At 46.2% G+C, this 17,283-nt stretch overlaps 1 protein-coding gene across 1 annotated transcript; it reads left to right on the plus strand.

Annotated features, from left to right (window-relative positions):
• Positions 1 to 399: 399 nt before the first annotated feature.
• Positions 400 to 13,470, plus strand: LOC135175371 (microfibrillar-associated protein 5-like). Its single transcript, XM_064143405.1, is given in 10 exon segments — positions 400 to 564; positions 566 to 629; positions 1,030 to 1,092; positions 3,986 to 4,033; positions 5,057 to 5,092; positions 7,327 to 7,362; positions 8,062 to 8,097; positions 9,768 to 9,855; positions 10,377 to 10,450; positions 11,027 to 13,470. Coding segments are annotated over 10 exon segments (732 nt in total). The 3' UTR covers positions 11,149 to 13,470.
• The last annotated feature ends 3,813 nt before the right edge of the window (positions 13,471 to 17,283 follow it).

Below are 17,283 nucleotides of genomic sequence, written 5' to 3' on the forward strand. Positions count from 1 at the left end.
ATGGCGATCTGGGGGAGAACTAAGGCAGAACCAGGGGAGAAGGCAAAACCCCTTCCCAGCACCCCGGCAAAACAGCAATGTCGTTTAGTCAAACAGGGATGTGGGCTCTGTAGGGCGTCTATGTGCAAGAGACAGGCAGGGTAACAGCAAGAGGAGGGAATTGGGGTGGAAAGAGGTAGCAGCTCTTTGAGGAAACACAGCTGGATATAGCAGTGTGAGAAGAAGAGTGTCTGTGTAGGAAGGCAAAAGAAAACGTAACGTGGATGTGTAACTGATGCAAGAATCCGTCCCTGGTGCTGGGGTGGGGGAATGGGAGGAGCAGGCTCCCTTTGGAGGATAATAAACTGTGGAATGAGGGTGTGGAGTGCTGCTTCTTGCTCCCCCCCTCATTCCAGATGAATGATGACACCACATCCCACCATCTCTCTGGCTTCTCCTTTTTCTTTCTGTTTTTTTTGTTGGGTGGTTTTTTTTTTCCTCTCCCCAGAAAGACATTTTGAGGACAACCAAAAGTAGAACGTGTTCTGGGTGTGGCTGCTTGTGATTTACACAATAGCCAAAGCAGGGGGGATCACTGAAGGGAAAGACAGAGCGTCTGCTGCTGAAGGGAGTGGAGACCAAGGGCTGCAGTAAGTGATGAGGACTGTATCTATTTGCTCAGTGCTCCTCAATTTAAAAGTAGAAGAGGAGAGAGGTAACAAGGAGAAATTTCTTGGCATGATGGAGGTGGGGGATGGGGTGTGGGCGGGGTGGGGGGGCTTAACCACCTGGATGAGAAGAGAGGTGGATACTGGAGAAAGGAGATGGAAAGAGAAAAAGCAGATGGAGTTATAGGTTCTGTCCAAAATGTTTCAGAAACACCTGAAAAAAATGGCTAGATTAAGAGGGAGACAGGTGGGTGGGAGGCTGGAAGAGCTAAGTGGTCATGAGAGGGAAACGGAGATAGCAAGCAAAGAGTTTTTGTGCTGCAGAGGAGAATATCCTTGTTCCTGCCTTAGCTTTCCTCTGACTCTGTCCTCCACCCCACAGGGATGAAGATCTCTGGAGCCTGTGTACTGTTGTGTCTCTTAGCAATCTTTTTGTCCCCAGCTGGTGAGTCCTTACCCCACGGGGAAGATTTCTCCACTCTGGCCCAGTGGAGTTTCTTACTCAGGCTAATGTGCAATGATCAAAGGACAGAGACATGATCGTTGGCAGGGAAGGACCAAATAGGAAAGGCAAGACAGATGGATGGGGGGTTGTGAAGAAGAAAATAGGAACTGGAGACTTGTTTCTGTGTGTCTACTCTGCAGTAAGTCCTGAGGTCCACAGATAGAGAGGTTCAAAGCCTCCACCGTAGGAACGTTTGGGTAAGCAAAACAGCCAGGTGGACAGCTAAGAAAGAAGGTTAGATGTGCCTTGTGCTTACTATAGACTACTGTACCACCTTTATTTGCATGACCTGCTGAGCATTTCCCAGTGCACCACAAAACTTGTTCTGTCATAGCTGTGAAACATTTGCTGTCACTAGGAACTCCTGCTGTAATGGCCTCACTCTGGGCCACTCAAATGCCAAGAGGTTTTGTAGGATTTTTTTGGTAGCTGTTTTCAGAAACCTAATCTTCATGGTTCAAACCACTCTGCTTTCGTTGGTGTCTTGCTTTGTTTCTCCAAGTCTTTGTTTACTTGGAGAATTTGCCAAAAATTCAAGTAGGATAAAAGTTGGGTAAAAACAAAACAAAACAAAACAAAAAAAACCACAAGAGAGCACCATCAGACATTATAATCAGAAGACTCAGAACAGAGCAGAATAAGGTTAAATCCACTGACTACAAAAGACTTCTCCCAGGAAAGACTGTATGTAGGAAATAGATAGCTGCACCGATCACATTCAAATCAGGTTATTCCAATCTAAGTCTTCTTGGTCCTTCCCTCCAGTAGAAGCCTGATTCTGCTTCCAGTGTTACTTTTTCCCGGAAGGGTGCACAGTAAATTAAGCATGGTAGTGAGGCATCCAAGAGATAAGCTACGAAGTTAGAGAGAAAAACAAAAGGCTGCAGTTCTTGTGCTGCATGAAGGGGACCTGTGAGAGATAATTCTTACTTTTATGTATTTTATTTTAGCATTTCTGGGGTTTTGCTTTGTTTTGTTTTAACTTGGATAATTACAGCAATGACCAGCTGGTCTCTCATTGCTACAGATTCAGTGAATTAAGGTTTTATTTTTAAGGTTTAATTTATTGCACCTCGGGCAATAAAGTCACATTGTTTATTAGGCATATGAATTGGGTATCACAACAAACATAAACTGATGGGATTGAAAATCAGGTTAAAAAGGTGTCTCTTTTGTCTACTCATATGCAGAGGTTTCATTTCGCTTGTGTCTTACTGTTTTAGAATAGGACCAGTTTTCTAGTTCTGATCTAAGGAGAAGAAAAAAAAAAAAAAAATACTAAACCTTGACTTTTCAATGTTAGAAAAAATGAGGAGAGCCTCCCTGCTTTTTTGTCTACAACTCCTGTTTCAAACCTGGCATCCTGGCATCTGCAAGAGTTTTTTGTTTTATATCAGAAACATGTGAGAAACTGTTCAATGTCACTTTTCTCCTCTACTTGTTACCATTAAGAAATTAACCAGAACAGGGAAAGTTGGGGCAGCACTTTATTAAGTTATTATAGGTGTCTGGTTCTGCTGGGGTCAGTTGCCTGCAGCCGAGCCCCTGCTAGTAGTTGGGTAGGGAAGGGAGTAGCAGGGCCCAGTGACTCCTGTAACACTGCAGAGCAGGATTGTAGAGGGGGTCCAAAGAGTCCCGTTGCAGCCTGCAACTAACTGCTCTTGGAATGAAGTAGAATGAAGACAAAAATTCCAGACCTGATAGTTTTACCCTTGCAGTCCTCCCATTAAGAACAGAATGCTAAAGGTTGAGTTCATAAGATGTAGCAGGGTGTATTGATTTGGGGGCTTTTCTTGTGCACATCCCTGCAGTTCCTCAGATGACTGCACTTTTCCTGCCAACTCTTTCCTTCATCCCACCCCAGTTTACTCAGACATTTCCCTCCTCTGTGGCTAGCAGGAAATATTTTCCATTTCATGACTGCTTTAAGAAGCAGCTCTCTCACTCTTTATATTTGGACAAATTAGCAGACTAGCTCAGTTTCAATTTCTCCATTTCTGTACAGCGTACACAGCCAAACCTGTACTCAGCACTTGTAAGGCTTGAGAACTGGGTTCAGCTTTGGGGCCCTCACTAGAAGAAAGATGTTGAGGTCCTGGAGCAGGTCCAGAGAAGGGTAACAAAGCTGTTGAAGGGTGTGGAGAACAGGTCTTGTGGGGATCTTCTGAAAGAACTGGGGTTGTTTAGTTGGGAGAAGAGGAGACTAAGGGGGAACTTTCTTGCTCTCTACAACTACCTGGGAGGAGATTGTAATGTGGTGGGTGTTGTGGTGTTGGTCTGGTCTCTCCTAGTAACAGGTGGTAGGGTGAGAGGAAATGGCCTTAAATGCCCAAGCAGAATGACGGACCAGATAATTATTTGCCTAAAGAACTGCAAGACCTGGAATCTGTATCTTACTTCACCAATGGCTTAGTTTGTGATATCAAGCAAATAATTTCCATGACTCAGTGTCCTCATTAATAAAATGGCAGTAGGGATTTTGACCATCTTCCAGAGCATGGAGGCAGCATTTGTTTACAAAATGCATCAAATGAGGTCTCAGGAATACAAAATCTGGTAGCAGCTCTGGAGGTATTCACTAGCTTGTCCCTGTGCTTAGCCTTTAATGCTGGTGGAAGCATCAGAGATAGGATCAGGACCCACTGTATCCACAGGTCTTTAAAGAGAAACCTTGCCAACAGTGCAGCCTGAAGCACAGAGGAGAACATTTCCTCACTCAGCAGAGGGCAGTGCTGTTTTCTGGACAGATAAGCACCTCACAACAATATCACAATGCCTGCAGACTGTAGAAGTCCCTATTTTTGTTCTTTCTTCAATCTCCATTCTCTTGCAGACTGGCTTCCATGGGTGGTCCATGGACAAGAAGTGGAAAGTGCAACTGGTAAGTATTAGAGGCATACTATGTGCTAGGGATTGTTCATGTTGTCCTGTGTAGTAGCAGCCTGTTTAATTACAAATACTTTTCTTTGTTTCCTTGCCTCTGACCTTGTAATCTTGCCTTTTAATGAGGAAGAAACAAGCCCTCTGAGACAACCTGCTAAGTTTTGTGTGCTCTTTACAAATAATTCACAAATATCAGGGTCCTGAATAGTTAAGCCAAAGTACATGTAATTATGTTCACAGTGAAGGGCTGTGGGAGAGCCACAAGAACTGATGAAAAGGGTGCACAAGTGGCATGATGCTTTATCAAGTGAGGCCACTGAAAAAGGATATCAACTGGTCTTCATACTGGCCCTGATGGTGAGGTCTGAGTTGCTTTGGCCCTCTGGACCTTTTTCAGAAGAACCCCAAAGGCCCTGCCTTTTCTCCAAACTGAAACCTCTGGCTAAGGCATCAGACATTTCCCAGCTATGGTCTTGTAATTTGTAATACCTTCTGGGACTTGCCAGAAAATTTATCAGAAACCAATCCAAAACACGGACACCAAGTTTCCTTTTCCTTCACACTTGATACCTTCATCACACTTAACCCAGCTTTGCCATCAGTTACCTTTCAAGGAAACTCATCTACTAATGAACTTCTGCAGTCAAAGTTCTGGAGTTGCCTCACTCCTTCTCTGTAGTGGGTGCCTCAGCTGTCTGTTCTGCTGCAGGAGCCATAAACCCATTTCATTTCTGACATCTTTCTTTCCTGTTGAGGTGCCCACAGTGGCCATATCCAGAATTCAATAAGGATTAATCCAATATGTATGCTAAGAAATCCATTCTCACACCAGCAACTCAAAAAGGGGATGTATACAAGTGGGATGGGAGTATCACAATTTATTATTGAATTTACTGGATTGGGTCCCACTGTTTCATGAGCTTACCACAGCAGCCAAGGTAATTCCAGCTAGCTATGGCTAGTTATTTAAGGGATTGCAAAGTAAAAAGTATGCTTCTCAAGGACATTCTTTCTTTTCCAGGTGAAGTTAGCTCTGACTCTCCTATCAACACCTCTGGTAAGCTCCTATCTCTTGACTACTTCAGGCTTCTTACCTTCTTTTCACCTTTACTTCTGCCTACATAGGCTCAGAAATTACCTATTACCTCAGAAACTCTCCTTCCTCACTTTCAACATCTAGCTTTTCAGTTTTCCAGCTTTTATAGCTGTCTGGGACATGTTCCTTCTGTGGTCTGTGCATGGAGATGAATTAACTTAATTGCCCGCTCTCCAAGGAAATACCAGTTTCACCTGGTGTACCGGGGTCCTCTGACAGAGATGGCAAAACTTCCTCCAAAAAGACAATAATAAAGCAAGCTCTGAAGAGTGGTGGAATCAGGAGGTGGAAATACTGTCACTGCTGTTTGTCCTTGCAGCTTTGTCACTGGGGGGCAGCAAAATGTATGCAATAGACAGGGCACATGGAGAACACTTGAAGGATGACTATTTGGAGCATTTCCATGTTCCTCCAGAGAAAGCCAAACCTTGCTGTGGAGGTAGTGTTGCGGAGAGCAGGATTAATTCGTGGCCGAGTCGAGAATTTATCAAAAATAGCTATTTTTTATTTTTACAAAAACCCGCCCCCACAACTATGTATACAAAGATTAATTTCGTTTGATAAACAGGTTGAGTTGCATGAGAATTCTACAAGGATACCATTAATAATCTGACTATATATATTTGGAAGTCAGTTTTTGGAAAAGGACTCAGCTATTAATTAATAGCGGTTTCTTACTAAATTAAGCTAAGCCAAATAACTCACTCAGGCTGGCTCGTGCGGTCTGTCTTCCTCCTCCAGCGGCTGCAGGAGTCGTTAAGGGTCGTTAAGGGTCGTTAGGCAGACAAGGTGTGCCTAACAGTAAAGCAAATCCTTTGGTCTCTCTGCAGTCCAGGCACAGGAGAGTGGGCGAACTCAGGCAGAGACATGCGTCCAGACACAGGCAAAATCCAAAGCGGGAACCCCAAAGGCGGGAAGACCCCCAATATTTATAACCTTCGCTAGACAAAGGGCAGAGTTACCACACCTTAGGCGCGAAAGCACACGGCCAATCCCAGCCTGGCTCCAGCGCGGGAACTCACGGGGCAGTCCCCGCCCCCTTCACGGCTGTAGGGCAGGCGAGGGGGGGGGAAGCCAGGCGGCTTTTCCCCTTCCCCCCCGAAGTCAGGGCAGGAGAGGAATTTAGGGGTACAGGACTCCAGGACAGGTAGTCCCAGAGGAAGGACAGGAGTTGATGGCCGTAGGCCATTTACAAGACAGACTAATCCTGTCTTCTGCTGGCCTTACTATGGAAGAGAGGGCCAGAGGTTCAGGAAGGAGCCTACTCATTTTGTGAGTCCTGTTCCAAATTTAGCACCACTGGCCTTGGCAATGGTTTCTCTCTCTGCTGGAACAGTCTCTCAAACACATTCCTCTGAGGTGAAAAGTGTGAGGCAGAGCAAGGAGAGGGAGGACACATTTGGTTGATGATACAGTTCACAGTGGTAGGCATTGAAAGGGATCTCAAGAGACCTTCTAGTCCAACTCCCTTGACAGAGCAGATTCACCTAAAACAGGTTGCACAGCACAGTGCCCAAGTGGGTTTTGAATGACTCCAGAGACAGAGTCTCTACCACCTCTCTGGGCAGCCCATTCCAGTCTTCCACTAGCCTCAAAGTAAAGAATTTGCTCCTTATGTTTAAATGGAACTTCATATGTTCAAGTTCATGCCCATTACCTCTTGTCCTTTTGGTGGACACCACTGAAAAATAGACTGGGTCCATCCTCCTGACACTCACCTTTTGAGCATTTATAAGCACTGGCAATATTCCCTCCTTAATCTTCTCTGGGCTAAAAAGCTTCAGGTCCCTCATACTTTTTTCATGAGAGAGGTGTTCTAGTCCCCTAATCATCTTCATAGCTCTTTGCAGGCATTTCTCTGTCATTGATCTGGAAAGCCCAATAGACAAATCAGAGGCAGTAACACTTTGCTCATGCTGGAAGTGTACTGTGTGTAGGAGAGCTCATCTGTGAAAGGAGTCCTGTTCCCCAGGTCAGCAGTTTCATGGTCTCTGCCCTGTGGCATTGTTTCTCAGCTGGCTAGAGTACTGTGGATGAAGCTGACCCACTGTTGCTCATTATTGGAGGAAAATTTGTGAAGGCACAATATTGTACATGCAAAAGGTCCATGAAATTCCTGGTGGCAGAACTGTGGGAGGGGGAAAGAGGCTGAAAGCTCAAATTAAGATCTTCCAGAGAACCTTCTCTTTTTCCAGATGCAGCTGTCACACCATCTGTGCTTCTTAGTCCTGGTGAGTTTATATGCCCCCAACTCTGTCCATGCCCAGTGCCTTGCACACTTGGAATCCTGCCTTTCCTAACTGCCTGTAATCCCAACACCAGGAAGACTCCTCTCTATGCACATGTATTTTGTTTGTGCTTCTGGCTGACACAATGGCATGCGAACAAAAGAGATCCTCTATAAGTATTGATAACTTGTACCTGGCAGTCAGTCCTCCAAGCTCCTTTCCAGATTGTCACTGGGTAAACAGTCCTGGTTTACTGTGAAACAGGTGAGTTGCTTGTCAGAGGGAACCACAAAACAACCTCCTTTTGACCCCTCATCATGAACAGTAAAAAAACCCCAAAGTTCTGGGGATGCTGTTTCTTTCAGGAGTCACCGTTCCTTAATAAGAGGCAGTCACAGGTTCCTTTGCATTTGCCCAGGTTTTTGAATCTAAGTCAAGATGCCCTTACAGTGCAAGTCTGAATGGCAGTGGTAATGCATGGCAGATTTTTAATGTTGTTGTTTGGGTAGCTGCCACTAGATTAGTATTGGATTTGTGCCTTCTCTTATGGTTTCACGACAGTAAAAATGTCTTTTTTTTCCACATTAGAAGTTACAATGGAGGGCTATTTACAGACTTTTCCAGTTATTAGTTTTGAGTAAGGTGATGTGTAGTAAGAAATCATGGTAAATCACACCAACTTTGCTACCCTCTGTCTTCCAGTTCAGTCTGACAGTGAAACTGCATCACCTTCATCAGGTATGTTTAAGTTTGCTGCTTGTGCCTCCTCCCAGATCCAAATTATCCCAGTGTTACTCAGGCAGGTGCTGGCAGATCATGGAATCACAGAATGGTCGAGGTTGGAAGACCTCTGAAGATCATCTAGTCCAACCTCCCTGCTGGGCAGAATAACCAAGGCTCAACCACACAGTAGCACATCCAGGCAAGGATGTCCTGCCCTTAAGAGACAGTGAGTCCACAGCATCTCTGGGCAGTCTGTTCCAGTGCTCTGCCATCCAGAAACTGAAATTTTTCCTTCTGTTTAGATGGAACCTCCTGTGTTAGTTTGTGTCCATTATCCAGTCACTGGACACCACTGAGAAGAGTCTGGTTCCACCTTCTTTACACTTACCCTTTAGATACTGATAAGCATTCATGAGGTACCATATCAGTCTGCTCTTCTCAAGGCTAAACAGCCCTAGCTCTCTCAGCCTGTCCTTGCCAGAGAGATGCTCCAGTCCCCTTGGCATCTTACTGGCTCTTTGCCACTAAGATATTTGTCCTTCTTGAACTGTGAGCCAAGAAGTAGATGTAATATTCAAGACAAGATCTCACCAGAGCAGAGTAGAGGGACAGGACAACCTCTCCCAATTTGCTGGCTCCACTTATGAATGCATCCCAGGATGCCATTGGTCTTCTTGGCTGTGAGGGCATATTGTTGGCTCATGGTGAGCTTGTTCACCGAGTCTCTCAGGTCTTTTTCCCTAGAGCTGTTTTCCAGCAGGTCAGCCCCCAGAATGATACAGGGCGTTATTTCTGCCCAGGTGCAGGACTCCACACTTGTCCTTATTGAGTTTCATTTGGTTTCTTCAAGCCCAGCTCTGCAGCCTGTTCAGGACTTGCAAAACAGCAGCACAGCCTGATGAGGTGTCACATATTCCTCCCAGTTTTCTATCAACAGCAAACTGGCTGAGAGTACACTCTGTCCATTCATCTAGATTGTTGATGAGGATGTTGAACAGTCCTGAACCCTGAGTAACACAACTACCATGGGCCTCCAAGTAGATGCTGCCCAATTACCATAACCCTCTGAGCTCTGTCCTCCAGCCAGTTCTCAATCCACCTTGCTGTCCAGTCATCCAATCCACACTCCCTAAGCTAGGCTGTGAAAATGCTGTGGGATGCATTATTGAAAGCCTTATTGAAGTCAAGGTAAACTATCCACTGCTCTCTCCTCATCCAGAACAGATATGTTGAGTCAATATTTTTTAATTGTCAGTGGCCGAGATCTGGCTTTTCAGAAGGAAATGCAAGAAGAAGCAGCATAGTTAGCTACTGAGTTCATTACCCAGAAAACAAAGGAAGTGTGAGATTGCAGATCAATTAGAAACACATCTTAAAAATGTGACTGTGAATGACATTTTGCTCATTAATATCTGTCCTCTTTCCAGCATCTGCTTTCCATACTGAGGATCCCCAGTGGAATTGTCTTGCATTTCACTCAGCTTTCCTTACTTTCGTCTTGTGAGGCAAGGGGATCAGAACAGTCTGCCTTATTTTCTTCTTCTCTAAACCATTCCCATCTCTCATGAACAAATGGAAAATAGAGGTTAGGGCCTTCCCTAAGAGCCTGGGGGACAGTCCCTAGTGATGAAGCTGTATGTGTGCCAGAATGATGCTCTATTGCAGCTCTCTCTGTGTGTTCCCAGATTGTCGTGAAGAAAAGTTCCCTTGCACACGCCTGTACTCTGTTCACAAACCAGTGAAGCAGTGTATCAGCTACCTCTGTGTTACAAGGTAAGAAACCAACATTCCCTCAGAAAAGCCTTAAAAACTCTTGGCCTGTTCAAGAGTTGTTTCCTTTGAAAGCTAGAGGTTCCCTTGGGGAAGCAGGTGGCAAGATTCATCTTCTCAGAGTATTGGTTTAGAGTGATTAATTAGAACAGCATAGTAACTATTACCTGTGCAGCACTATGAAGCTATCCTATACTGTAATCTGTATTTAATGTATTTGGGTATTTCACAGAATGGTAGAATTGTTTTGATTGGAAAAGGTCTCTAAAGTACTTGAGTCTAGCTGTCAACCTATCACCACCATGGCCATTAAACCATATACCAGAATGCCATGTCTGTATGTTTTTTTCATACCTCCAGGGACAGTGACTCCACCACCTCCCTAGACTAACTAATATTGAAAATGCAGGATTTGCTTCCTTATCAATGATTATACATGTTTATTGCTCTTATCCCCTTTTTGTTTCTTCGGGTCCCTGTTCCTTTTGCTGCTGTCCTTTGCCTGTTCCTGGTGACCCGCTCAGTGTGCGTCGCATGTACATAATTAACAAAGAGGTGTGCTCACGCATTGTCTGCAAGGAGAATGAGGTCATGCAAGGTGAGTGATAGCACAATATAGTCAAGAAGAACAGCTGCAGCCGTCTGATAGAGTTTCCAAGCTACCAAATTACCCAACCCAAATTCTTATGTAGTAGTTTCCTTCAGCTTGGTTTGGGATACCTCTAATGCAGTGGAGCCTTGCAATCAGTACGCATGCTACGAAAACCACTGAGAGGTAAATACTGTATCACCAAGAAATAGGAGAGCTCTGTCTTCCTCGATTTGATCACACTCTGCTAGCCCCAGACACACCCTTACTGAAAGTTGCGTTCCTCTGAGGTTAAAGAGTAACTCTGAATATTCATGAACAGGAACAGAATCCAATTTAGATTTCTCAACGCAGTCTTTGTTGCAGCAAAACATGAGTGATTTTAATATGTATTGTACATGAATAAAGCCAGAAGGTAATTAATCAAAACCTAAGGACTTATGCCCTTGCCTCATATGTGTGAGGATTCAGTAGTTCCAGCAGTTTCTGTAAATGCAGTGTAGGATATACCTGTAACTTTTCTGGTGGTGAAGAATTCAAAGGGAGCTTCGGGTACATGTCAACCTATGTCTGCTCTGTCTTCAGATGAGATCTGCCGTCAGCTGGCTGGCCTTCCTTCTCGACGTCTCCGCCGATCTGGGCAGCCTGTTAATGTCCCTTGCAGACAATTCCTGAAGCAGCAGCGCAGACAGCCTGATGCTCTGTAAGCTACCAACAGTAGGAGAGAAAAAGGAAGGGAGAGAAGAGAAATCATCGTCCACTACCTGCAATCCAAGACAAGTGCTTCTCATTTGTGATTTCTCCACCATTTCCTTGCTTCTCTGCCTTCCCCCACATCCTCTTCTTCAGGTGCTGCAGCACAGAGTCCCCTCTCTGCTAGTCTGTCATGGAGGCTGTTATCATCTCGTACATCTGTTGCTGAGGATGTGGGAAGCTCCCCTATTTCCTCTCTATATGGCAAGGCCACAAGCTGCTTATTTCCCAGAGGTCCTTATAAATGTGCTGCGTCTTCTCTTGCTTTGCCCCTGCAGAGAGACAGACATGGCGAAATCCTCTTCAATGGTACAGATGCCCTAAGCCACATCTCATGCAGAGGAGTGCAGACTTTTATGCCCTAGGAGTCCTAAGCTGAGGTTTCTTTCATGGCATCAGTATGAGCTCAGATATGGCTAGTTAGCCTGAGTCTCTCGGGTCCTCCTGAGCCACTGAGTTTGCTGTGCAATAGCACAGCCTCCTCCTGTGTCTGCTGGCCTCAGAGAAGTGAGATGACACCTCAACCCAAGGCAAACCTCATTGTCTTTGCATGGCAGCAGATCATTTATAAAAACCTCTGGGAATTTTTTTTGTCTCAAGCCCATTGCCTCCCTCACCTGCAGTTGCTGCCAAAAAGAATAATTCTGAGTTTAGTATGGCACTATATTTTTCTCAAGAAGATTACATTGGGGCAGAGTGCTGCCACTTCCTCTGCCTCCACTTCTCTCCTCCACTGAAGCAACTTTGATGCCCGTTGCAGGCAAGTTCCAAGTATGGCTGCCTCTGCTCTTAAGCGCAATAGAGCTCACAAAGAATGTGTGTGTTCTCCCAGTAATGGGAACTTGCAGTGAATTAGCTTGCCCTGGTAACTTGCCTTGGTCTGGCTACCTCCACAATCTCCAGTTTCTAAGCCAACTTTCAATATCTCCACTTGAGTTCCTACCTCCTGACTCGGGAGCTCCTGCTCACAAACTGGAATGGGATGTGGGAGAAGAATTGCTGTCTGGGATCCCTGTCTTTTTCTGCCCATTCTCTAGCTGCACTGACTTGTATAGAGCCAGGTGCTGGTGGGCATGTAACTGTGTCTGCAGGTATATGTGCTTAAAGAGGCAGGCCAACCCAGGGAAAATCATTCTGCTAGCACTGGATGTCTGTAGTCTGCCCCAGTAAAAGCGTCTGGAACTTTATCTTTCAGATATATGGTGAACCTTTCCAGGTATTTGGGCAATTTTCACTGTGCAGTTGGGTAGAGTGAGTGGGGAAGAGCTGTCTGGAGTGTATTAATCACTCAGTGTGACTCATAGTGGCATTATTCTGTGAGATGCTGGAGAGCTGAGCAGTTTGTCTCACTGCAGCAGCTCAGCAAGTCTGTCCCTAAGCATTTTTCCCAGCTAACAGAAAGCCTGTTTTCTGGAGTGGGGCTTCACCCCTGTCACACATCATACTCTGATGCTGAACTGGAGGTCATTCAGCCTTGAGGAGCACTGGTCTGCTGAATAGAGCCAGAGTCACACAATACAGAGGACAGATTGCTGCACAAAGGCAGACATCTCAATGAAAAAAAAAGGTAATGGTAAGAGCCTCTTCCTGAAACTTGGATTTCTGATGTGTGCAGCAAGAGGCTGATTGCATCCTCTTCATAGAAGATTAGACCCTGTGCAGACACACATTTGTTCCATATAAGGGCTGTCGATGGCCAACTTAAGTCTCTGTATTAATCCAGTGTACAGGATAAAGAGTTCCGCATTGTTCAATGGCTGGAATTTCATCCTGTACATCAGGGCATCACCCCCCCTGCACAAAAGGTGATACTCCTTTTGAGTACTTGAGGCTCATGCTACTAGGGGTGGAGGAGGAAGTTGTCTATACTGACAGTGTGCATGTTTCTGTAGAGAGAAGAGCGTTTGGAGCTTGATCTCAAAGACACTTGGGCCACTGGCAGCCACTGACTTCTGTGCTGGGACATATGCAGAATTTGCCTGTGTGGGGGAAGTGAGGATGAGATGTTAGAGGGAGCTCTTGGAAACTGGGCCAGACCAATCTCCACTCTGTAGGACTGAATGTAAGTTGATATAGATACATAACTGTATAGCATAGCTACTGTATGGCATATAGGAATTTGACATTCATACAGTTTGAGCAGCCTTTCTGCTGCTTGCTTTCAGCAGGGACAGGAAGAAATGCTCCCCTCCAAGAGAACAGTGTTTTAATGCTAGAATCCATGTAATACACACAGAAATATTAAAATAAATTCTATTTCCTGCTATTCTTGGCAACTCTTATGTGTTTGAGTTTGTTTGTCTCTAGCTGTCTTTCCTCCACATTTGATACCAGCCCAGATCTCTCTGTCATTTTGACCTCTTTGCTCCCTGCTAGTCCCATGTTGCCACCCTCTCTTCACTCATAGTTCACGGGACTTCCTGGCAAGTTTTTTTGTTTTTTTTCTAGAGACACAGTAAATAATCTTCAGCATTTTTTAATTCACATGGATAGCCATGCTAGATTTTCCTGGCAGTTGGTGGGCCAAAGATAACTTCAACAAGGCCAGGTGCTAAGTCCTGGAAATGGGTCACAACAATCCCATGAATGCTCCAGGCTTGGGGAAGAGTGACTGGAAAGCTGCCTGGCAAGAGAAAGACCTAGAGGTATGTTGATCAAGAGTCGGCTGAATATGAGCCAGCAGTGTTCCTAAGAAGGCAAACAGCATCCTCACCTATATCAAGAATAGTATGATCAGCAGTATCGGTGAAGTGACTGTACCCCAGTACTCAGCACTGCTGAGGCTGTGCCTAGAGTCTTGGGTTCAGTTTTGGGGCCCTCGCTACGAGAAAGACATTCAGGTGCTGGAGCGAGAGAGAAGCTGGTGAAGAATCTGGAGAACAGGTCTTGTGAGGAGCAACTGAGGGAACTGAGGTTACTTTGATGAAAAGAAGGCTGAAGGAAGACCTCCTCACTTTCTACATCTGCCTGACAGGAGGTTGGAGTGAGGTGGAAGTTGGTCTCTTCTTCTTAGTAAAAAGTGATAGAACAAGACTAAACGGCCTCAAGTTGCACCAATGGAGGTTTAGGAGAAATATCTTTCCTGAAAGGGTTCTCGAAGACTGGAACAGGCTGCCCAAGAAGGTGGTTTAATCCCCATCCCTGGAGGTGTTCAAAAGCTGCAGTTACATGGGAGGGGCATGGTTTAGTACTAGACTTGGTAGACTTAAATAAGAGTTGGACTTTATTATCTTAAAGGTATTTTTCAACTGAAATGATATTATGATTATACTTTCCCAGTCAAGATCATAGGTAAAATCCCACTGAAAGTTAGCAAGTTAATTTCACAGAATCACAGAATGTTAGGGGTTGGAAGGGACCTCTAAAAGTCATCAAGTCCAACCCTCTGCCACAGCAGGATCACCTAGGGCAGGCCACACAGGAATGCATCAGGCAGATTTTGAAAGTCTCCAGAGAAAGAGACTCCACAAGCTCTCTGGGCAGCCTGTTAAGCAATGCTTAACTAACTTCAAAGCTAATCAGATTGCTCAGAGCCTTATCCAGATGAATTTTGAAAAAAAAAAAGGATGGAGAATCTACAGCCTGTTCCAGCACTGCACCACACTTTAGATAGAAAATAGTCTCCCAATGTCAAATGGGAAATTCCTTTCACAGTATCACAGTATCAGCAAGGTTGGAAGAGACCTCATAGATCATCAAGTCCAACCCTTTACCACAGAGCTCAAGGCTAGACCATGGCACCAAGTGCCACGTCCAATCCTGCCTTGAACAGCTCCAGGGACGGCGACTCCACCACCTCCCTGGGCAGCCCATTCCAGTATCTAATGACTCTCTCAGTGAAGAACTTTCTCCTCACCTTGAGCCTAAATTTCCCCTGGCGTAGCTTGAGGCTGTGTCCTCTTGTTCTGGCGCTGGCCACCTGAGAGAAGAGAGCAACCTCCTCCTGACTAAAACCTCCCTTCAGGTAGTTGTAGACAGCAATAAGGTCACCCCTGAGCCTCCTCTTCTCCAGGCTAAACAATCCCAGCTCCCTTAGCCTCTCCTCGTAGGGCTTGTGCTCAAGGCCTCTCACCAGCCTCGTCACCCTTCTCTGGACATGCTCAAGTATCTCAATGTCCCTCCTAAACTGGGGGACCCAGAACTGAACACAGTACTCAAGGTGTGGTCTAACCAGTGCAGAGTACAGGGGCAAAATGACCTCCCTGCTCCTGCTGACCACACCATTCCTGATGCAGGCCAGGATGCCACTGGCTCTCCTGGCCACCTGGGCACACTGCTGGCTCATGTTCAGTCGGGTATTGATCAGCACCCCCAGATCCCTCTCTGTTTGGCTGCTCTCCAGCCACTCCGACCCCAGCCTCTATCTCTGCATGGGGTTGTTGTGGCCAAAGTGCAGCACCCTGCACTTGGAGCTGTTGAACACCATCCCATTGGACTCTGCCCATCTGTCCAGGTGGTCAAGGTCCCGCTGCAGAGCCCTTCTGCCCTCCAACCCAGCCACATCTGCCCCCAGATTGGTATCATCTGCAAACTTGCTGATGACTGACTTGATGCCCTCATCCAGATCATCTATGAAGATGTTAAAGAGGATGGGGCCCAGCACTGATCCCTGAGGGACACCACTAGTGACAGCCGCCAGCTGGATGTGGCACCATTCACCACCACTCTCTGGGCTCGGCCCTCCAGCCAGTTCCTAACCCAGCACAGAGTGTTGCCATCTAAGCCGCGGGCTGACAACTTGGCCAGCAGTTTGCTGTGGGGGACAGTGTCAAAGGCCTTGCTGAAGTCCAGATAGACCACATCCACAGGCCTCACCACATCCACCAAGCAGGTCACCTGATCATAGGAGGAGATCAGGTTGGAGAGGCAGGATCTGCCCTTCCTAAATCCACGTTGGCCATCCCTCAGGTGCGCAGTTATTGGCCCCAAGATAACCTGCTCCATCAGTTTCCCTGGCACTGAGGTCAGGCTGACAGGTCTGTAGTTCCCGGGTTCCTCCATCTGACCCTTCTTGTGGATGGGGATCACGTTGGCCATTTTCCAGTCTCCTGGGACCTCTCCGGTGAGCCAGGACTGCTGGAAAATGATGGAGAGTGGCTTGGCCAGCTCAGCTGCCAGCTCTCTCATCACCCTAGGATGGATCCCATCTGGTCCCATGGACTTGTGAGTGTCCAGGTGGCTCAGCAGGTCCTGAACTAATTCCTCATGGATTTCCAGGGCAACACACCGCTCCCCGACCCCATCCCCCAGTTCAAGAGGCCACTTGCCCTGAACTCCTCCCTCCTTACTGTTAAAAATTGAGGCGAAGAAGGCATTCAGGACCTCAGCCTTTTCCTCGTTGTCAGTTACATTGGTCCCCTCCTGGTCCAGTAAGGAGTGGAGGGTCTTCTTGCCCTTCTTTTTAGAATTGATAAATTTATAAAAATGCTTTTTATTATCCTTCACAGAGGTGGCCAGTCTAAGTTCTAGCTGGGCCTTAGCCTCTCTGATTTTTCTCCTGCATAATTTGGCTACCTCCTTAAACATGTCAGGAGAAGCCTTCCCCTCCTTCCAGAGGTGATACACCCTCTTTTTTTCCCCCAATTCCTTCAGGAGCTGTTTACTCATCCAGGCTGGTCGCCTTCCCTGCCAGCTCATCTTTCAGCACATGGGAACTGCCAGCTCCTGTGCCTTCAAGAGCTCCTGTTTAAAGTAGGTCCAACCATCCTGGACCCCTTTGTTCTCAAGGACTGCTGCCCAGGGGACTTTGCAAATAAGTTTCTTGAACAAATTGAAGTTTGCCCTCCGAAAGTCCAAGGTGTGGGTTTTGTTGTAGTGCCTCCCTATCTCCCTGCATATTGAAAACTCCACTATCTCGTGATCACTACACCCCAGGCAGCCTCCCACTGTCACATCTCCCACCAGCCCTTCTCTGTTGGAGAGAGCTTGACCCCTAGTAGGCTCACTTAACAGCTGCATCATGAAGCTGTCCTCCATGCACTCTAGAAATCTCCTGGACTGCCTCCTCTCTGCTGAATTAAGTTCCCAGCAGATATCTGGCAGGTTAAAGTCACCCACAAGTGTGGAAGAATTTCTCACCAGTCGAGGAC

The sequence above is a fragment of the Pogoniulus pusillus genome, chromosome 5 (genome assembly GCF_015220805.1).
Source record: "Pogoniulus pusillus isolate bPogPus1 chromosome 5, bPogPus1.pri, whole genome shotgun sequence".
Taxonomy (NCBI): Eukaryota; Metazoa; Chordata; class Aves; order Piciformes; family Lybiidae; genus Pogoniulus; species Pogoniulus pusillus.